This window comes from Nycticebus coucang, chromosome 8, assembly GCF_027406575.1.
Source record: "Nycticebus coucang isolate mNycCou1 chromosome 8, mNycCou1.pri, whole genome shotgun sequence".
Taxonomy (NCBI): Eukaryota; Metazoa; Chordata; class Mammalia; order Primates; family Lorisidae; genus Nycticebus; species Nycticebus coucang.
The window spans coordinates 109,515,289-109,538,238 of record NC_069787.1 but is presented as its reverse complement, the minus strand read 5'-3'; the positions used below and the strand labels follow the sequence as shown (position 1 = coordinate 109,538,238).

Genomic DNA, 22,950 nt, shown 5'->3' with positions numbered 1-22,950 from the left:
CAATGCCCAACTATTTTTTTGTTGTCTTTGTTGCAGCTGTCATTGTTGTTTAGCCAGGTTCAAACCCACCAGCCTTGATGCAAGTGGCCGGCACCATACCACTGTGCCATGGGCACCAAGCCTAAAGGACAGGATCTTTTCAATAGATTAGCCCACTCAGATTTTATTACCCAACTATGTACCTCTGGAAAGATTGGTTAGGAAAACTGAGTATTTTTCCTCTTTTCTCCTTTCCCAATTACCAAACACCAACAAAAAAAGCCATGCTATCCAAAGTACTTTGTTAATTATGCAATTAACAATTTGCAATCATTGTAAAATGCAGTTGAATTTTTATTTAATAAAAACCCAGTATTCATAGGAAAATAAAATTATATCAAATCAAAGCTTTTATAAAGGTCTTACATTTCTCAGCTTAGTAACATGATTATAAGCAAAGGGCAAATACTTACAGAAATAGTGAAAGGGGTAAGCTTTTTCTTATTAATGGCTCTTTCATCAATTGTATCTGGCTCAGATAAATTAATCATTTTGCTAAAGAGAAAATGAACATAACTGAGGTTAAATCTCCTAGAAATGTTTTTTAGTTTATTTTTGCAAATAGCCAAAATAGTTACATTCTGAAAAATAATACCAAATCATTTCTCTAAAATATTAAACTGTAGGCTGAGGATATTGGCACATGCATGTAGTACCAGCACTTGGAAGGCTCAGGTGGGAGGATCACCCAGGAGTTTGAGGCTAGCTTGGGCAAGATAGCAAGATTCTGTCTCAAAAAAATATATAATAATAAATAATAATAAAAATAAAAAAATTACACTGTAATTCATGTCAGGAACTTAACTTTTCAAATCTAGAAATATGGCTGGGCATGGTGGCTCATGCCTATAATCTTAGCACTCTGAGAGGCCAAGGTGAGAGGACTGCTTAGGGTCAGAAGTTGGAGACCAACCTGAGCTAGTGAGCCCCCATCTCTATTAAAATCAGAAAAATTAATCAGGCATTGGTGGTGGGCACCTGTAGTCCCAGCTACTCAGGAGGCTAAGGCAGGAGGATTGCTTGAGCCTAGGAGTTAGAAGTTGCTTTGGGCTAGGCTCAAGCAATGGCACTCTGGCTTGGGGTAACAGAATAAGACACTGTCTCCAAAAAGAAAAAAAATCTATTTTTTTCTTTTTTTTTTTTTGGTAGAGACAGAGTTTCACTTTATTGCCCTCGGTAGAGTGCCGTGGCATCACACAGCTCACAGCAACCGCCAACTCCTGGGCTTAGGCGATTCTCCTGCCTCAGCCTCCCGAGTAGCTGGGACTACAGGCGCCTGCCACAACGCCCGGCTATTTTTTTGTTGCAGTTCAGCTGGGGCTAGGTTTGAACCCGCCACCCTTGGCATATGGGGCCGGCGCCCTGCTCACTGAGCCACAGGCGCTGCCCAAAAATCTATTTTTTTTCTAAATAAATAAATCTATTACTCACTAATATGGTAATCTTAGCATTTTCTTTAAAAAAAAAAATAATTTTTAAAAATTATTTAAAAAGGCTTACTCTGTCACCCAGAGTGGAGTACAGTGGTGTGATCAAAGCTCACTGCAGCCCCAAACTACTGGGCTCAAGAGATCTTCTCAATTAAGCCTCCTGAGCAGCTGTGACTACAGTCACATACCACCATTCCTGGCTAATTTTAAATATTTTTTTTTTGTAAAGACAAGGTATTGTTATATTGCCCAGGCTCATCCTGAACTCCTAGCCTCAAGCGATCTTCCATCTTAGGCCCCCAATATGCTAAAGATTACAGGTGTGAGCCACCATGGCCAACCTATCATTTTTATTAACCATCTGCATTTTCTTTATGTGAATTTTCTCTTAATTTCACTTAATGATCATCAATGTTGAGCAGCCTGAAATGTAAACAAAGAAATTATTAAAAAGCCAAATTTCAGAAAGTGGTATCAACACTATTAAGATTACTAGGGTTACAGAAAAAATAAGAAGCCAGAGATTTCATATAAGATGTCAATAATTCTGACATTTTAATGAAGAGTAAATTTTGCCTCTATATTTTTAAGAATAAATTTCATCTTTTAGAACAAAAATAGGAAAATACCCATTTGATTTATATTAATAATTTCTCTGAAGGTCAATGAGATTAGAATTGTAGGTAGAGGTCAAAGTATATTTTATACACAATGTCCTAAAAACTGGTATTGTGTGCTTATGGGTAGGTTTTATTTTTCTTTTTAAGTAAAAGCAGAAAAAGGATGGAAGGATAGTTCCAGGCTATTAATAGTTAACTGTGGTAAGAATATTTGTGCTGGTTACTTTCTTCTTTGTAAGTTTTCTGTATTCTGTGTTTTTATAAACTTAAGGAAAAAAGATACCTGCTTTGCACAAAGAAGTGTTCTGGGACAATCATACATTCAACAAAGACAAAGATATGCTCTGAGTGAGTTACAATCTAGTGTGCAGAAAACAGACTGCAAAGAGCCAAGGATAACACAAGACTGAATTAAAACATTCTTTTCAGGGCGGCGCCTGTGGCTCAGTGAGCAGGGCGCCAGCCCCATATACCGAGGATGGCGGGTTCAAACCCAGCCCCGGCAGAACTGCAATAAAAAAAAAATAGCCGGGTGTTGTGGCGGGCGCCTGTAGTCCCAGCTACTCGGGAGGCTGAGGCAGGAGAATCGCCTAAGCCCAGGAGTTGGAGGTTGCTGTGAGCTGTGTGACGCCACGGCACTCTACCAAGGGCAATAAAGTGAAACTCTGTCTCTACAAAAAAAAAAAAAAAAAAAACGTTCTTTTCATTTAGGTACAAATAAGGTATGTCTTTCTTTTGCATTTCCTCACATTCCTGGTCTAGTCAATAATCAACATTCTCTCTCTCCCTGGAAAGTGAAAAAAAAAAAAACAAACCTATGAACATTTTAAAATGCATCAGAGGAATAACTAAAAACCTTCCTGGAATTTTATGGCAATAGATATAAATGATACCAAAAAAATAAGACATTGTATTTGAAAAAAATTTGGTATACAGTGGTACTTAATTTTCTATGCAGTAGAAACCCTTCACAACCTAAGAACCAGCTAATTGCAAAAGATAACTGATTTGCTGAATTATAGTTTTCATAGAATGCTCATCAATGAGGACAGAAAGAAAGTAGAAGTTAGAAGTTAGCTAACCAGGTGTGGTGGCTAACACCTAAAGTTAGAAGGTAGCTAACACCTATAATCCTAGCACTTTCGAAGGCTAAAGTGGGAGGACCACTTGATGCCAGGAGTTTAAGATCAGCCTGAACAGGGCACCACCTGTGGCTCAGTGAGTAGGGCGCCAGCCCCATATACCGCGGGTGGTGGGTTCAAACCCAGTCCCAGCCAAATTGCAACCAAAAAATAGCCGGGCGTTGTGGCAGGCGCCTGTAGTCCCAGCTACTCGGGAGGCTGAGGCAAGAGAATCGCTTAAGCCCAGGAGCTGGAGGTTGCTGTGAGCTGTGTGATGCCACGGCACTCTACCAAGGGCCATAAAGTGAGACTGTCTCCACAAAAAAAAAAAAAAAAGATCAGCCTGAACAATGTAGCAAAACCCTGTCTCTAAAAAAAGAAAAAATTAATTAGCTGGGCGTAGTGATGCACACCTTTAGTCCCAGCTACTTGGGAAGTTGAGGTGGGAGAATCACTTGGGCCCAGGAGTTTAAGGTTGCAGTGTGCTATGATGACACCTTTGCTTTCTAAGTGACAGATCAAGACTCTGACTCAAAAACAAATAAATATAAATAATTAAGTCTTAACCAGATGCTTGACTCACCAAAGAAGGATGCCATCTGCAAGTGACTTGAAAAGACTGCCATCACTGGGATTCATGGGTAGAAGATGCTTACAATCAGGGTCATTTTCTAGGGCTTTGTTTATCCAGTTAACAAAAGCTACTTTTTCTTCCTCTGAAAAGAAAAAATCTTGGTAGGCAAATCTCATGTGACAAACCCTATTATACTGCACACATTTTAATTTCTGCTCAAAGATAATAAATGACATTTATTAAAACTCTACGAAAACACAATAAGGTTTAAGAAAAGGAGAAAGGTGAATTCATTCCACTTTTTCATCTCACCATATTAGAGGAGAGAAAGTATGTATTGTAAATGAGCACAATAAATACCTGGGTGATTCAAAGATCTTTCCAAATATGCATTGCTTTTGAAATCTAATGAATCAGAAGCATAGCATAAGAGAGAAAATATACAAATAAATAGATGAATGAATATATGTGTATATTTAAATAAAAAATACAAGAAACAGGGCGGCGCCTATGGCTCAAAGGAGTAGGGCGCTGGCCCCATATGCCAGAGGTGGCGGGATTCAAACCCAGCCTGGCCAAAAACTGCAAAAAAAAAAAAAATACAAGAAACAAATATCCATGGCAATAAATTCCACCCCTGAAAAAAGATTTAGAGAACTGTGATTTGGGGCCTATGACAGAAACACCAAATACAGTCAAGAATAAAACAGCTCCATTTCTGTGGAATTTTTAACACATGAAAACTGACACAAATCTTGATACCAACACTACTCTTGACATTCTTCATCATCAACTTCTCAGTGTATGGCTTTTAGTAGGGGTATACTGATCTTTAGGCAGGAAATGTTGGGCTATGCAGTGGGGCAAACAGGAAGGAGTAAAAATGTTCTACAACTTTGTTGTTGTTTCATAAATATAATTCCATATAGGTGCTGTGCTGTCCAGTCACTTGGTTGCTTGACAAAAAACAATTCACACATCTCAATATGTGAAAAACCCTTATAATACAGACTCTCAAAATAGATTCCCCCCCAGGGGTTATATATATGAGCTAGCCTTCCCCATGATTGCCCCAGGTCCTAGAAATAGGTAATTTTTCTAAGGAAAAATTTGGCAGGTATCCCCAAAATTTAATCCATCACAAATATACAATCAACAAAGACACAAACATTTACTAATATTCCTTCTTTGTACATATCAATCTGTCCTATCATCTTGCCTCACCATTCATATTTCCTTAGAGAGACTTAGAATCCAGAAATTTAAAGATCACTAAGGGTATGGAGATTCCTCAAAGAACTAAAAGAAGATCTTCCATTTGATCCTGCAATCTCATTATTAGGTATCTACCCAAAAGAAAAAAGTCATTTTACCACAAAAACACTTGCACTAGAATATTTATTGCAGCTCAATTCACAATCACAAGATGTGGAAACAACCTAAATGCCCTTTAACCTATGAATAGATTGATAAATTGTGATGTATGTATATCATGGAATACTATTCAGATAGATAAAAAAACAAAAAGATGGAGATTTTGTAGCTTTTGTTAACAACCTGGAAGGATTTGGAGAACATTTTCCTAAGTAAAATATCATAAGAATGGAAACACAAGCATCACATGTACTCAGTACTAAATTAAAACTGGTAGATTTATAACTACAGGCCCACATGAGAGCAAAATTCAATTAAATTCAAGAAAGGGGGATGTGAGAAGGGGGTTCAGTAAGTTCCCACCCAATAGGTGTAACACCCAGGTATATGGCATACTTTCAGGACGTAACTACACCTTGGACTTTACCCTACGTATGCAAACGATGTAACCTGATTGTATGTACCCTCACACTGACCTGAAATAAAAAAATAAGTAAAGATCACTAAGATAGTGCACCTGTCATCAAGGAATTTTTATTGTAATTATAAAACAAACATGCAAAGAAATGCAACATGAGGGAAATACAACACACCACTTGAGATATATCTGCAGTATTTTAAGAATTTAAAGGACGATATAATCATTTTTAGTTAGGGTGACCGAGCAAAGGCTTTAGGGGGGAGCTACTATTTGAAAAATAGGTTTTCAATAAGTGAAGATGGGCAGGGAGAAGGAGGATGTTCCAGGTATAGTAACCAGAAACGAGATACCACATCACAACTACTAGGATGGTTGTAATTTTTAAAATGGACAAAACCAAGTGTTGGCAAGAATGTGAAGAAACTAGAACCCTCATACATTGCTGATGAGAATGTAAAAGGGTACAGCCACTCTGGAAAACAGTTTGGCAATTCTTTAAAATGTCAACAGAGAGTTACCAAAAGATCCAGCAATTCCACCCCTAGGTATATACCTAAGAGAATTCAAAACATATGTCCACACAAAAATGTGTTCATGGGTGTTCATATAGCATTATTCATAATAGCCAAAAAGTGGAAACAAACCAAATGTCCATCAACTGATGATAGGATAAACAAAATTTATATTACCCATAGAATGGAATATTTAGCAATAAAAAGGAATGAAATATGATATATGCTAAAACATGAATAAACCTTAAAATTATGCCATTGAAGGGCAGTGCCTGTGGCTCAAGGAGTTGGGCTCTGGCCCCATATACTGGAGGTGGTGGGTTCAAACCTGGCCCCTGCCAAAAATTGCAAAAAAAACCCAACACCATGACATGAAAAAAAAAAAAATGGGAGGCACCTGTGGCTCAGTGGATAGGGTGTAGGCCTCATATACCAAGGGTGGTGGGTTTGAACTTGGCCCCGGCCAAAACTGCAACAACAACAACAAAAAAATTATGCCATTGAAAAAGCCTGTTAAAGGCCACTACAGTACGATTCCATTTCTGTAAAATTTCCAGAATACAGAATAAACAGAAAGTAGATTCATAGTTGCAGAGGCTTTGGGAAGGGGGAAATGGGGAATGACTGCTGATGAGGAGTGTCTCTTAGGCATAATGAAAGTGTGCTGAAATTAAATAGTGATGATAATTGTACCACTCTGAACATCTGAAAACTACTGAATTGCATACTTTAAAATGGTCAATTTCATGCTATGTCAACTTTATCTCAATAAAGCTACTATTTTAAAAAAGCCATTAAACATTCTGTATCTTGGGCGGCACCTGTGGCTCAATGAGTAGGGCGCCGGCCCCATATGCCAAGGGTGGAGGGTTCAAACCCAGCCCCGGCCAAACTGCAACAAAAAAATAGCCGGGCGTTGTGGCGGGCGCCTGTAGTCCCAGCTGCTCGGGAGGCTGAGGCAAGAGAATTGCGTAAGCCCAAGAGCTGGAGGTTGCTGTGAGCCATGTGACGCCACGGCACTCTACCCGAGGGCGGTACAGTGAGACTCTGTCTCTACAAAAAAACAATTAACAAAAAACAAAAAACAAAAAACAAAAAAAAACCATTCTGTACCTTCAAGGTAATAGTTATGTGGGTGTATTCTTATGTCAAAAATCTGATCATATACCTAGAAATAGTATTCTTTATTTACTTTATTATGTATATCTTATACCTCAACAAACAAGTAAACAAAAATCTATGATGACAGAGATCAGAAAGGGGGTTACCTCTAAGGAAGAATAGTTACTGACTGTTAAGGGAATGAGGGAACCACACAGGGTAATGGAAATATTCCATATCTTTACCTGGTTGACAAGTACATGAATGTATACACAGTAAAAATTCATTGAGCTATATATACTTTGCTGAATGTATATTATATCTCAATTTCCTTTTGTTTTTTCTCTTTTTAAAAAGAAACCATGTCAAGGAGGCACCCGTAGCTCAGTGGGTAGGGCGTCAGATACACACCCAGGCTGGTGGGTTCGAACCTGGCCTGGGCCAGCTAAACAACCATGACAACTGCAACAACAACAACAACAACAACAACAACAACAAAAAATAGCCAGGTGTTGCAGGCACCTGTAGTCCCAGCTACTTGGGAGGCTGAGGCAAGAGAATCGCTTAAGCCCAAGAGTTTGAGGTTGCTGTGACACCACGGCTCTCTACCAAGGGCAACATAGTGAAACTCTGTCTCAAAAAAAAAAAAAAAAAAGAGAAAAACAAAAAAGAAAAGAAAAAAAACAAAAAAACATTTCAGTACATTTGCGGGCAGAAATTGCGTTAACACATTGCTGACTGGTCACAAGTTACCCAAAAACACTGATAGATTCTGCATAAAATTGCTAGTCAGCAATGTTTAATATAACAGCTGCTCCCTGATTCATTTCTCCCGGTCTCAATTCTCAGTTGTCCCAAACTCAGCCTACTTTATTCTTTCTCCCTGCCTCACCTCTCAGCTGCTTATAATATAGAATCACACAGCACCTCTAAAATCTTAAGAGGCGAATAAATACCTTTCAAAAAGTGAAGGTAGCAATAATAGACCATGGCCTTTACCACTACTTCCCTAGTGGGAAAGGCTAAAATAGAAATTGTAACAGATGGGAGAAATTTGGGTGTATCATTAAAGGAAAATCTAAATAGGGAAAGAAGAGAATCAAGAGGATAATTAACAGATTCAGATTACGAAGGAAGAAAGAAGAAAAAAAAAAGTTAAAGGGAATTTTGCCCAAAAGTCAAAAAGCATAGCTCTAATTATGTTCATATAAATAATAGGAACTTGGCCAAAGGTTCAACATCTTGATCTTGAAAAGGAAGCTTAACACAGAGCAAGACACATCATCTTAAGAGTAATGTGACTCTGGATTTCCCACTGGGCAACAATCCAGTGATTTTATCAGACCAAGCAAATCAGGTGCTGTGCTCTCCAGTTATTTGGTTGTTTGATAACAAATGAATCACATTATCTCAGCTCTTGGAAAATGGAAGAGAGGGTGGCGCCTGTGGTTCAAGGAGTTGGAGGTGGTGGGTTCAAACCCAGCCCTGGCCAAAAACCACAAAAAAAAAAAAAAGGAAAATGGAAGAGAAAAATCTTTATAATAAGCCTCTCTACCATTCCTAGATCAGATCTAAATGTAAAGCTGCCTTATAAGTCACGATGAAAAAGCCTTTCGAAAGCCACTATTAAATACATCCAATGCTGAAATGTACAAACAACTTCTTTTTTGTTGTGTTTAATATTTTTGACATAGACTGAGTTTGAACCATAGTAGGAATTCATTGATTTCAACACCTCTAGGATTTTTTTTATTTAAACATTTCTGAAACAGATGCATTTCAAATTCAATGGCATGTTATAATGTCATCTGCAGTATTCTTTTTTCCTTTAATAGTACATAAAATAATGGTATGAATCACAATGAACAGCATCTTAGATTTGATGAAATATGGCACTTAATGAATGACTCAATGACTAAAAGATCAAATTTGAAGTGACCAGTTACCTGAATAAGAATGCTGTGTGCCCTCACTGGAAATAGATGAAGTTCCTCCAATAGCAGTAATCCCTTCCCTCTTGTTAATTATTTTTCGGAATGTTTTGCTGATATCTTTGCTTTTTAACTCTTGCATTAGCTGGAATGGAATATAGTAAAATTGAGACTTGATCATCTGGCAACATGAAAGATATTTAGACTTCTTTATTGATTTGAAACGACTCCAAAATAAATACTAATCATGTATTTGTGCACTTACTGTTTATATACACAGATAACTCTCATCATTCATCCTATAACAAAATGGACAAATGTTTGCATCCCAACCACTGGAATAAATTTTATTATAACTAAGCTTAAATTGAACACATTGTAATTATTGACTTGCCATAATCTTTTGTCCTGAAAACATAAGAAATAACTATATGATAAAGATAAAAGAATGCTCTAATGAAGGTATTTTTCTGACTAAGCATCTCAAATGTATCTATGTTAAATAAGCTAGCTCTTAATAGGAAATAGCATAGGCTTATAGAAACTCCTTCTCCCGGGCGGCGCCTGTGGCTCAGTGAGTAGGGGCACCGGCCCCATATACCGAGGGTGGCGGGTTCAAACCCAGCCCTGGCCAAACTGCAACAAAAAAATAGCCGGGCGTTGTGGCAGGCACCTATAATCCCAGCTGCTCGGGAGGCTGAGGCAAGGGAATCGCATAAGCCCAAGAGCTGGAGGTTGCTGTGAGCCGTGTGACTCAACGGCACTCTACTAAGGGCAGTAAAGTGAGACTCTGTCTCTACAAAAAAAAGAAACTCCTTCTCCTAATCACTGTCTCACTGGACTCTCCAGAGACTGGCAAAACTAAATGCAATCAGTTCTCCATGCAGCAGCCAAAGTGATTTGTTTGTTTTTTTTAACTGCAAATCCAATCGTGTCACTTCACATTCTATTCCTCCTACTTCGTTGGCTTCCTATTGCTCTTATAATAAAGACAAAAATTCTATAAGGCCCTATGTGACCTGATTCTGACTTACTTCTACAGTTACATGCCTTATCCTTAACCATCTCAGCTCCAGCCACATTAACACTTTTTTCAATTGCTTGAGAGTATCCATCACTTCTAAAGCCAAAACGCCTCTACACATACTGTCTCTTCTACCTCCCTTTCATAGCATTCATTTTCCCAAACATACCTTTACCTATTTAGCATCTGTCTTTAGAACTCCACTCAGTCTTCATAGCTTCGAGAACACCTTCTGAGTCCCTGGGTTCTCCAACCTACCCTTCAAGTGCAATTCCTTCCACTACAAACTCTCATAGGACCCATACCATTCTGTCATAACAATTATCACAGTTATCTTTTATCCATTTGTATGATTCAGCCTTTCCCATCACATGTAAACTCCATGAAAGCAGGGACCATGTATTTTTTTACTCATCACATCATTTACAGTGCCTAGCAAAGCTTGGGAAAAGCTAAAATATTTGCCTAATGAATAAATAATGCAAAACCCGATAATTTGTATTCCATAAATATTTATGCAATTGTATTAATGGTCTGTAAGTCTGTAGTTACTCTAGAGCAGTGGTTCTCAATCTTCCCAATGCTGTGGCCCTTTAATACAGTTTCTGTGGGTTGCGACCCACAGGTTGAGAACCGCTGCTCTAGAGAATGAACTACTATTACTTAAACCTGACTTCCATTCCAAAATTTGAGAGTGATTTTTATTCTTTTATTTTATGAACAATTAGTAGGAAATGTTATTTGTATAAATTATTCTGCAATAATAATTATTATTATAATCATCATTTAAACACAATGCTTTTTGTGGCCTCTACAGCTGCAACTAACCAAAGCTAGCAATAATATTAATTAAAATTCTGTTTGAAACAAAATGATCAGTAGCTAGGAGAGAATTAGATTACTTACTGACACAAACTCTTCAAAACTGATTTTTCCATCTTTATTGTTGTCGGCAACTGCTAGGATTTTCTCCACAATCTCGCGCACCTTGTAGCCAGGAAGAGGAAGGCTTGCTTCCTTAAACAGGTCTTGAAGTTCATAGTCACTGACATATCCACTGTTGTCAATATCTGTAAAGATATATTATGAGCTATCAAATATCATTTGTACTTTTTACTGAAGATGTGTACTCAGAAGGCCATTTGGGGGATTCATAGGCATGCAGAATCTTTCATGTTTGTTTCACAAGTGGCAGTATCCTTTTTTCCTGCACCTGAACTGTACAAAGTGTACTATATGCTTTATTAAGAAACTCATTTTTAAATAGTTTATCCCCATAGATTTAGGGCCACTATATGTATTTTAAGTATACAGTATATAGCCATTGCTCTGATAGATAGAAAACCCCAGTTTTAGCACATGATTAAAGGTCAAAGAACTAACCATGAAGAAGTCTCAGATATTTATATACAGGGTGGCCATAAAGTTCACACTATTTTAAATTGCGCTTGAACTTTATGGCCACCCTGTATACCAGTTATAGTCAAAAGGCAACACCCACCTGAACTTTAACTTCTTGATGAAATTTACAAAATGAATCTGCTGGCCCCACATTCCATATAAAATATGTGCATTATATAAAATACACACAAGGCAATCTTGTTCTACACTTGGTTGCTGTTCTATTTGTCAATAATTCATTACTCCTTCCTTATATATTTATGATACTATTATGTATGCTGAATCACGTTTGATGTCATTTTGAGATTAGGTGTTCAAGAAATTCATACCTATATTTGGATTTTTGGCAGTAAGTTTTCATGTGTTTTCACGTCATCATTGAGAAGCCCTTCCCTGAGATTTTCTCTAGAGATAAGATATTACATCTTGACTCAGAACAAAAATGACACAAAACACTTCTACCAAGAGTTGGCAGCAGAGCTTTGAATTTTTTTTATTTGTTGCCTGGATCAATGATGTACAAGGTGTCTATCTGGCAGTAGTTGGTTTGTTTCCTATATTTCTTTTTCTTCTCAGCAAAAGAGCTCTCGTCACTATAATTGAATTAATATTAAAGATAGAAACCTTTCCTTGGACATCTCATATGAAAGTATTAGAATTAATTATGTTCAAGATGAATGGAATATGGTGGCTCAGTCGGTAAGGCGCCGTCCCCATATACTGAGGGGGGTGGGTTCAAACCCGGCCCCGGCCGAACTGCAACAAAAAAATAACCGGGCGTTGTGGTGGGTGCCTGTAGTCCCAGCTACTCGGGAGGCTGAGGCAAGAGAATCGCTTAAGCCCAGGAGTTGGAGGTTGCTGTGAGCTGTGTGATGCCATGGCACTCTACCGAGGGCCATAAAGTAAAACTCTGTCTCTACCAAAAAAAAAAATTGATATAATCACAGAAGGCAGCTAAATTAATTGATATCATAATAATATTGCTTTCTTTGAATTTAGAGTAAAATCTCATTATTAGTATATCACCAGCACAGAACTGTTTCCCATAATTCTGAAAAATAAACAGAGTCAGCTGGCAGTATGATGGGAAGTATTTAAAAATAAAGAAGATTGAGGAAGTTATTTACCTGCTAACCATGTTAAACTAACAAAATTAAATAAAAGCTGACTCTGTTTATTTTTCAGAGCAATAGGATTCTGAGCCAAGCAATTTGTTAAGAACTTGACTCACATCATCTCATAAAATCCTTACAACTTTGAGGTAGTTACTAATATTATTTCTATTGTTAGAGGTGAGCAGATAAAGGCTTAGGTTAAATAACCATAAAAATCAGGAATGGATTAACAAGCTGTGGTATATGTATACCATGGAATACTATTCAGCTATTAAAAAAAATGGAGACTTTACATCCTTCGTATTAACCTGGATGGAAGTGGAAGACATTATTCTTAGTAAAGCATCACAAAAATGGAGAAGCATGAATCCTATGTACTCAATCTTGATATGAGGACAATTAATGACAATTAAGTTTATGGGGGGGGAAGCAGAAAGAGGGATGGAGGGAGGAGGGTGGGGCCTTAGTGTGTGTCACACTTTATGGGGGCAAGACATGATTGCAAGAGGGACTTTACCTAACAATTGCAATCAGTGTAACTGGCTTATTGTACCCTCAATGAATCCCCAACAATAAAAAAAAAAAAAAAAAAATCAGTTTGAAAAAAAAAGACTTTCTTACAACTCAACAACAAAGCAAATAAACTGATTGAAAAATAGGTAAAGGGCTTGAACAACTGGCCAGTGAGCACATGAAAATGCTCTACATGATTAATCAGTGGGAAAATGCAAATCAAAACCATGGAATACTACTTTACCCCCATGAGAATGGTATCTTCAAAAAAAACACGTGTTGTTAGGAGATGGAGAAAACATCTCATATACTACTAGTGGGAATGTAAGATAATACATTCACTATAAAAAACAATATAGGGGCGGCGCCTGTGGCTCAAGGAGTAGGGCGCCGGTCCTATATGCCGGAGGTGGCGGGTTCAAACCCAGCCCCGGCCAAAAACCACAAAAAAATAAAAAAATAAAAATAAAATAAAAAGACCTTAAAAAAATATATATATAGGAATAATCACTCACGCTTTCATATGAGAGATAAATCACAACTATAGTCCAGATGAAGGAGAGAAGGGGAGGAAATGGGAAGGGAGGGGGTGGTTTGATAGAGGGAGGTTTCATGGTGGGACCATACCTATGGAGCATATTGCAAGGGTACAAGTCAAATCTATCAAGTATAGAACACAAATATCTTAACACCGTGATTAAGTAAATGAGGTGTAAGCTATGTTAATTAGTAGGATGAACACACTCCAATTTGTACAAATAATCAACACATGGAATTCCACAAAGTCATAAATATATCCATGATCTATGTATGTGACTTAATTAAAAAAAAGAAAAAAGAGGGCAGCGCCTGTGGCTCAGTGAGCAGGGCACCGGCCCCATATACCGATGGTGGCAGGTTCAAACCCGACCCCAGCCAAACTGCAACAAAAAAATAGCCGGGTGTTGTGGCAGGCGCCTGTAGTCCCAGCTACTCAGGAGGCTGAGGCAGGAGAATCGCCTAAGCCCAGGAGTTGGAGGTTGCTGTGAGCTGTGTGACGCCACGACCCTCTTCCGAGGGCGATAAAGTGAAACTCTGTCTCTACAAAAAAAAAAAAAAAAAAAAGAAAGAAAAAAGAAAAAAAAACAACATGGTAGTTCCTCCAAAACTTAAATATAAGAATTACCATATAATCAAGCAATTCCACTCCTGGGTAAACACTCAAAATAACTGAAAGCAAGAACTTGAACAGAGATTTGTATACCTGGATCATAGCTGCATTATTCACAACAGCCAAAAGATGGAAATAGCTGGGTCTGCAGCATATGCCCGTAATCCCAGAACTTTGGGAGGCCAAGGCGGGAGGATCACTTGAGGCCAAGTGTTTTAGACCAGCCTGGACAACACAGTGAGACTCCATTTCATCTCTAAAAAAATTTAAAAATTAGCCAGGCATGATGGTAGGGCACCTGCAAGTCTAAGCTACTTGGGAGGCTGAAGCAGGAGGACTGCTAGAGCCCAGGAGTTAGAGGCTATGATCACTCCGCTCCACTCTATCCTGGACAGCAGAGCGAGACACCATCTCTTTAAAAAAAAATAAAATAAAATAAGGTGAAAACAACCCAAATGAACACCACTGGATGAATGGATAAGCAAAATACAGTATTAGTCTTTAAAAGTTAGGAAATTCTGACATATGCTACAACATGGATGAATTTAGAGTGTATTATGCTAAGTGAAATAAGTCAGTCACAAAAAGACAAAAATTGTATCATTCTACTTATATGAGGTGCCTCGAATAGTCAAATTCATACAGACAGAAAATAAAGGTGGTGATTACCAGGGGCTGGAGGAGAAGGAGAAAATGGAGAATTATTATTTAATGCAGGGGTCCTCAAACTTTTTAAACAGGGGGCCAGTTCACTGTCCCTCAGACCATTGGAGGGCCGGACTATAGTTTAATAAAAAAAAAAAAACTATGAACAAATTCCCACGCACACTGCACATATCTTATTTTGAAGTAAAAAAACAAAACAGGAACAAATACAATCACACCACCACATGTGGCCCGCGGGCCATAGTTTGAGGACCCTTGATGGGTATGGAGTTTCAGTTCTGGAGGATGAAAAAAGTTCTGGAAAGAGATGGTGGTGATGGATCAAGAACTATGTGAATGTATTTAATGCTAGTATATACCCCAAAATGTTTAAAATGGTAAATTTTGTTATGTATATTTTATTTAAATTTCACAAAGATAAAAAAAGAAGGAAAACAGAATAATATTTTAACTCCCTCTTGTACTAGTGGCCTCAGATACCCTTCTAGTAATGTTGGAGGGACATGTCCCTATGTTGCTGAGAAAAGTTGTCTGGTATAAATTAGCAGAGGGCTTGCTGAGTTCACGAGTAGCACTTTATCTTGTCAATAAAGTCAGCCAGTACATATTCTGCCACTCTGAGCACTTCCCTCAGAACAAATTATCTTGCTGTCAAAATTGTTCCATCACTGAATTGTTTATTCAATATCATTAGATAAATATTGCAAGATTATACATATGAGTCATAAAGTTGGTGTACTAAACAAATAAAATAAATTACTAATTCATTTGTTTTACTAAGAGCTGGGTAGCAATTTTATTCATGCTACCAACTGCACCTGTAAAATGATATCAATATAGAAGTAGGAAATATATTTTTATTACTTCCTCTGTTTCAATGCTCAAAATGAACAGAACATTTCAAAAATTGCCCAGTTTTTGTCTTGAAAAGATTCTAGGCGCTATATATAATTCTCTGTAACATTTATGATTAATAATTTTCTAAAAATCATACCATATTCATGCAATGCTCTAATAATAAATATGCCATTCCCAGGCAAAAGGGGAAGGGCTTAGAGATTTGCCCAATTTGCAATGATCTGTAAATCATGAGCTGAATTTTACCTTTTTTTTTAACAGCTTTACTTTTTAAATGTAATTTTTTCCTCATATTGGTCTCCAAAACTCATTCTGCACTGTATTTTACCTACATTAGCTTTAGTTATTATTCTCTAGGTTTGAGAGAAATCTTACCACAAGACCAACTATGATCCTCCCTGGGCTACCATATGACCCTGCTTTTCATGGAGTGCTCTGTTGCACTGGAGGAGGAGGCTGACGAGTAAGGGGCTAAGATGATGGTGTCATTATCCCAGTGTCTATTCACTGTGCTCACCTTTCACTGGCTTCACCTTTCACTTGCATGCATTTGCAGACTAAAGGAAAAAAACTGGAATTATATTTTCTTTGTTTACTGTGGATTTCCTAAGAGCAAAATGCAAAAGAATTGGGATCCAAAGGTGTATGAGAAAATTTTTTTGGAAGAAAAATATAAACTGTCAAATGATAATGTCATAAAGACAAAACACTAAATGGCTTTAAAAAGTAAAAGAAGAAAAATGAGACATACACCCTTTAAAAACAACACTAAGACTTTTTAATTATGCATGAGGGAGAAGGAAATAAGACACATGGCCATTCAGATTTTAAAAATATTCTGCATAAAGTCAGAAAGTGTTACTGTTAGTGACAAAGACATGAGGGCCAGGGAGTTCAGTTTATACACAAGGAAGTGTTTCTATATTTTTTTTCTGTAATGAGGATACCATGTTAAGTGTATTAAGTTACACGGTCATTCATTAACCTGAATTATTCTGCAACAAAGTGATCAAAGAACTCAAAGTCCACTTCACCTAGAAATTCAAGCCAGTCTCAGCTTATCGTTCAGAAAGAAAGAATCCAGTGAAGCCTAGATGAAAAGAAAAAGGAATAAATCTGGACATAACTGGATGGTAGTAGAAGAAATAAAAGATATTGTTCTATTTTGAAGTCTCACATCAAACAGTAATACCATATTTACTTTTTCTCAAGCATACCTATTTTATTAAATGCTTCTTGTAGCTCTTCAAGCTCCTCCCGAGAAATGGTAGTAGTACTGTTTTCCATCTCTGGACAGGAAAGATTACCTTCAGGTCTTTATATCTAGGAGAAGCAATATCATAAAAAGAACATTAGCCCTTTGGAAACATTTATCTAAGCAACATAAGGTATAAAGGAAGTACATTCTCTATAAGAAATCATCCATTAGATGTGGATGAAACACATAGGAAACACATAGGATCAGGTCCCCCGGTAACATACTCTCCTAAATAATAACTAAGACTCAGGAAAGGGAAGAAATATCTGTTTTTCACACTTTGTGCTTTTACAGGGCTATTTCTCAATAGCCTGTATAATTTTTATTTATATTTCTCAATAGCCTGCACAATTTTATATTTTATCCTACCATTTCAGTAAAATACACATTTGAAGTTTGAGACAAGCATAGCATTTATAAATGTAAAGCATGTGGTCAAAAAGTACGATTTAAAGACATGAGTAATGCAAAAAGAAAATAAAGTAAGCTAGAGTATGCTCATTTGAGATTGATTTTTTGGTTTCAGGTTCTGCTTTACAATATCCAACCATTGTCACATCCTTTCCTCGTCCCTGTGCAAGGTCTGTGAGGCCCGTTGTTGCCCTTGTTATTCTGAGTAGGTAAGACAAACTAAAAAAGAAAAAAATTATGTAAGACTAAACTGTAAGTAAGAAGGTGGTGTTCATTAGAGAAAATGTTGACGACAAATGCCCTAGACAGAAAATTTAAATTACCCATAATACTACCCACCAGAAATATTGACCATTATCTTTTTGTTGTCTTTATCTTTCAGGTCTATTGTCTAAGCACGTGTGTAACTCCCCCCCTCCCCCACTTTTTTTTTTTTTGAGACAGAGTCTCAAGTGGTTAGAGTGCTATAGTGTCACAGCAACCTCAGACTCAGGGGTTGAAGTGATTCTCTTGCCTCAGCCTCCCAAGTAGCTGGAACTACAGGCGCCTGCCACAATGCCTGGCTATTGGCTATTTTTGTTGTTGTTGTTTTAGCTGGCCTGGGTCAAACCCACCAGCCCTGGTGTATGTGGCCAGCACCCTATCCACTGAGCTATAGGTGCTGCCCGTGTGCACCTTTTTTGGAGGAAGAACAATGTGTCCCTACTCTCTTAGCTGTGGTGCTTTCAGTACTTAACTCTTTTTTTCTTGTCCTAAGCCATTGTCATTATGTCTCCATGTTACTTAAGGGCCACATATTACTATGTGATAACTCAATAATTATTATGTGATATTACTATGTGATAACTTGATAAATCCCTTATTTCAGGGTATTCGCATTGCTTCACTAATCATTTCATTGTTAATAATATTTTATGGCTGGCACCCATAGCTTAGTGGTTAGGGCACTGGCCACGTGCACTGGGGGTGGCAGGTTTGAACCCAAACTGGTTTTTGCCAAACAACAATGACAACTGCAACAACAACAACAAAAAAAATAGTCGGGCATTGTGGTGAGCACCTGTAGTCCCAGCAACTTGGGAAGCTAAGGCAAGAAAATCAACGTAAGCCCAAGAGTTTGAGGTTGCTGTGAGTTGTGACGCCACAGCACTCTACTGAGGGCGACATAGTTAGACTTTGTCTCAGAAAATATATATTTTAATGAATATCCTTGTAGATAAATGTTTGTTCATATCCACGTTTATTTCTGCTTAATATTTAAAAGAATTACTTTTTTAAGAACTTCTGATATGTAGCAGTGCAACTCACTTTTAAAGACTTAGTGGTTTGACATTCAATGTAAAGATAAAAATGAATATGACTTATCTTGTATTCCTTATACACTGATGTAATTAGTTCTATCAGTTAACATATACCTCGGAAAATAAGTGAAAAAGAGTGCTTTATAAGATAACAGGAATTAAAACTAAGTAGGATTTTTTTTAACACACTTTTTGAAATTTATATAGAAGGTTCGCTACATCCCTAATTTTTCAGGAAAGCAGAATTTTCAAAGTAATTTATTCACTAAAATTTATCATTGATTATTTTTAAATTATATTAAATTGCATAAAGCCTTTTAAGAGTATGCTCATTTAAGATCTCTATACCAATCTGTTTAGAACTTTTGATGTTCTTTCAAAATCATATATGTCTTTGTCTTACAGTTTTTTTGCAGCATGGTTCTAATTAAATACACAGTTGACTCTTTTGTTTAAATATACCATTGTCCACTATATAATTCTATACTTTGTTTTTTTTAACTGAAGAGCTCAAGTCAGAGGAATAAGAAAAAATCATCTTGCTCCCCAGATGCAGTTTCTTACATCTTAGCATCAGAATTGTCATTTTTAGGTTTTACTATATTTAAAACTACATGCAGGCATACTTATTTTGTGTTAAAAGACATTAAATAGTCCTTTTAAGATTTTTAAGCATAATATCCTGGGTCTGCAAAATGCTACTTCTGTTGTAGCTGGCTTTAGGTCTCTGTGGTCTTGGCCATCCTGCATATCCTTTCCTGTATTCAAAGTGGTTTCTATCTTTCCCCTCAAATTTTAAAAATAACTCCATTTTTATCATTGCGGTCAACAGTACTTAAGTTGACCTTGCATTTGAAATGATAAAAATAAACCTAGGATTCTATTCTTTGCTCATATGTATTCAAATTTTTCATTTGTTAATTACATAAAATATTTATAAAAATGCAAAACCATCATTTAAAAGTATTGAAAACTCAATTTATCCATAGAAAGTTATCTTTCTTATTTTTAAAGCTTTGTTTTTATATGTAGTTAAGTGTAAAGATGTTGCTTTGAGTCCTTCAGTATTTAAAAGAAACAAATAGAAAATATAGAATGATCTTCAAGTTATACAAACAGTTTCCAATTTAGGATAGTTTGACTTACAAAAGCTATTTGCACTCAGCAGAAAGCAGTATAACGTGCTCTTAAAACACTGGGCAGCAGCAGGCAGCCACAGTTCCAATTCAGCTACACCATCACGAGAGTGACCAGCTGATGAAGCCAAAAGACTGCCCAACTCTAAGCTAATGTGTGTTGACCATGTTTAAGGTGGGCTCGGCTAAGCTATGACCTTCAGTAGGTTGAGGGTACTAAATGCTTTTTGGACTTCTGATATTTTCCACTTACAATGGGTTTATCAGTAAGTTGAGCATCTGCACTCTTAAAAAGAACAAAGCAAGGGGCAGAAAAGTAAGTATGGTGGGGGGAGGGTGGTATCAATTGTGTATTTATAAAACATTTCCGGAAAATACAAGAAAATGTTAACAGTAATTGTGTACAGGAAATGGGGAATTGCAGGCAGAGAGTATATACTCTTCAATGTATGCTTTTTTTAGACTTAAAGTAATTACACTTTTTTCTTTTTTTTTTGAGACAGAGTCTCCCTCTGTCCCCCAGGCTAGAGTACAGTGGCATCACCATTGCTCACTGCAATTTCAAACTCCTGGACTTAGGTGATCCTCCCGTCTCAGCCTGTGAATAGCTGGGACTATAGGCCCACCCCACCACACCTGGCTAATACTTTCCACTTTTAGTAGAGATGGAATCTCATTCTTGCTCAGGCTGGTCTCGAACTCCTGAGCTCAAGAAATCTACCCACCTCGGCCTCCCAGACTGCTAGGAGCCACTGCACCTGACAAATACACATTTTTCATATTCTTCTTTTAAGCTTATGGGGGGGGGAACCTGAAAAATAAAAGGCAATCATAGAAAAACACTGAAAAAAATAAAACAAATACTGTTGGTCTGAACGTACACATTACTGAACATAGATAAGATTATATAGAAAGTAGCTATACTTATATGTAACAATTTTGAATAAGAAAATCTACATTTCCTCAAAAAGTAACACCTATGATTAAAACAGTAAATAATTTACAGTTTTCCATAAAGACAGTAGTAGAGTGGTTAATGAAAACGGTACTCCTTCTTTTACATGTACAGAACCAGACATAAATATATTGTTTCAATATTTTTCTATGTTTTTACAAAAATGTGATTATGTTAGAGTTCTCCAAAAACTAATTATAGTATGTGGTGAATCTTAACAAGCATTTTTACACAGCACAATAAACTTATTGGGAGCAAAATATCTCCTTGGCTAAGAAACATAATAGTTGGATTTGATGTATAAGACTATCCTAGTTACATGATCCCCAAATTAATTGCTTGGTATTGTTTTTTTCAATGAAAAAAAGTTTTCTATTATAATAGCATAGGTTTTTAAAAATACATATGGAAGAGAATGTATCCAACAACTAAATTTTCAAAAGAATGCACAAAATTTCAGAAGAAAAGCCTAATGATCCAATAACTATCAACCTGATATTAATTTTTCTTACTAGTCTTATATTTAGATAATTAATCTGCCATATACCATCCTAAGTGTTTTGTGTACATTCTCATTTAATCCTCACTACTCCATGATGTAGGTCCTGTCCCATTTTGGCATGAGAGAAAGGGATGCTTTATGGCATCAAGTAACTTTCTCAAGGTCTCAAAATGAGTAACTCTCTCTCAGTCTCTAAACTAAGCTATGATAAAATGCAACCATGTATCATGCCTGCCTGTAGGCTAGAATGCAAGCCTTCTCCCAAATATAACCTGATTCCAGCCATATAAAGGTGTATTTAGAAAATAATCATATGATAGTTCTCACTATTATACAGTATAACCTCTGTAAGTTGACCACCCAAGGGACTGTAACAAACTGGCCAATATACAGAGATGGTCAACATAAGGAACTAAGCCTACTGTGCTGATACACATGGTGCATGACCGGTCTATAAAAATTAGGTCAACTTAAGAAGGTGGTCAATGTAGGAGGTGGCCAACTATGGAAGTTCAACTGTATTTGTAAAATAGTAACTTGCTTTTTGTTTTTTTCTTGAGACAAAGTCTCACTCAGTCATCCTGAGTAGAGTGCCATGGCATCATCATAGCTCACAGCAACCTCAAACTCTTGGGCTCAGGAGATTGTCTTGCCCCACCCTCCACAGTAGCTGGGACTACAGGCACCCACCACAACACTCAGCTAGTTTTTCTACTTTTAGTAGAGATGGGTCTCACTCTTGCTCAGGCTAGCTTTAAACTCCTGAGTTCATGCAATACACCTGCCTCAGCCTCCCAAAGTGTTAGTTAGGACTAAAGGTGTGAACCACCATCCCTGGCTAAAAATTTGCATTTTTAAAAGAAATTAGCCTTCATAAAGTATTGGAGAAAAAATTCTAGCTAGATCAACTCATACCCTGTTTCCCCGAAAATAAGACAGTGTCTTATTTTAAGGTGTGCTCCCAAAGATGAGCTAGGTCTTATTTTCAGGGGACATCTTATCTTTCCTGTGAGTAGGTCTTATTTTCGGAGGATGTCTTATTTTCGGGGAAATGGGGTATTTATCAAGCACAAATTAACTTGTCAGTTGTAAAACGCTCTAGAATACAGTTATTAAAATTCACTTTGCAGGCTTGGTGCCCGTAGCTCAGTGGTTAGGGCGCCAGCCACATACACCAGAGCTGACAGGTTCAAACCTGGCCCAGGTCTGCCAAACAACAATATGACAACTACAACAAAAAAATGGCTGGGCATTGTGACTACAGGAGCCTGTAGTCCCCCCAGTACTTGAGAGGCTGAGGCAAAAGAATCAGTTAAGCCCAAAGAGTTGGAGGTTGCCGTGAGCTATGATGATGCCATGGCATTCTACCAAGGGCAACATACTGAGACTGTCTCAAAAAAAAAAAAAAAAAAAAAAATTCACTTTGCAATTTTAGAAATGAAGAACATGTCAATCAGTACCCAAACACCCCTCATTAAAGTTTACATACCTGGATGCCTGAGAAAGAAAGCTCAGAAGAGTTTAGCTATCAAAATTA

The 22,950-nt window shown here is 37.2% G+C and overlaps 1 protein-coding gene across 3 annotated transcripts in view; it reads right to left on the bottom strand.

Moving 5' to 3' along the window:
- PLS1 (plastin 1) overlaps positions 1 to 22,950 on the bottom strand; it is a 133,988-nt gene that overhangs the window by 43,654 nt on the left and 67,384 nt on the right. For all 3 annotated transcript variants that reach the window (XM_053598584.1, XM_053598585.1, XM_053598586.1), the window contains exons 2-6: positions 17,068 to 17,173; positions 11,054 to 11,217; positions 9,139 to 9,268; positions 3,794 to 3,926; positions 453 to 534 (exon numbers count right to left, since the gene is read on the bottom strand). In XM_053598584.1, the coding sequence (XP_053454559.1) occupies positions 453 to 534; positions 3,794 to 3,926; positions 9,139 to 9,268; positions 11,054 to 11,217; positions 17,068 to 17,137 (579 nt within the window). In that variant the 5' untranslated portion in view covers positions 17,138 to 17,173. The remainder of the gene's footprint in view (positions 1 to 452; positions 535 to 3,793; positions 3,927 to 9,138; positions 9,269 to 11,053; positions 11,218 to 17,067; positions 17,174 to 22,950) is intronic.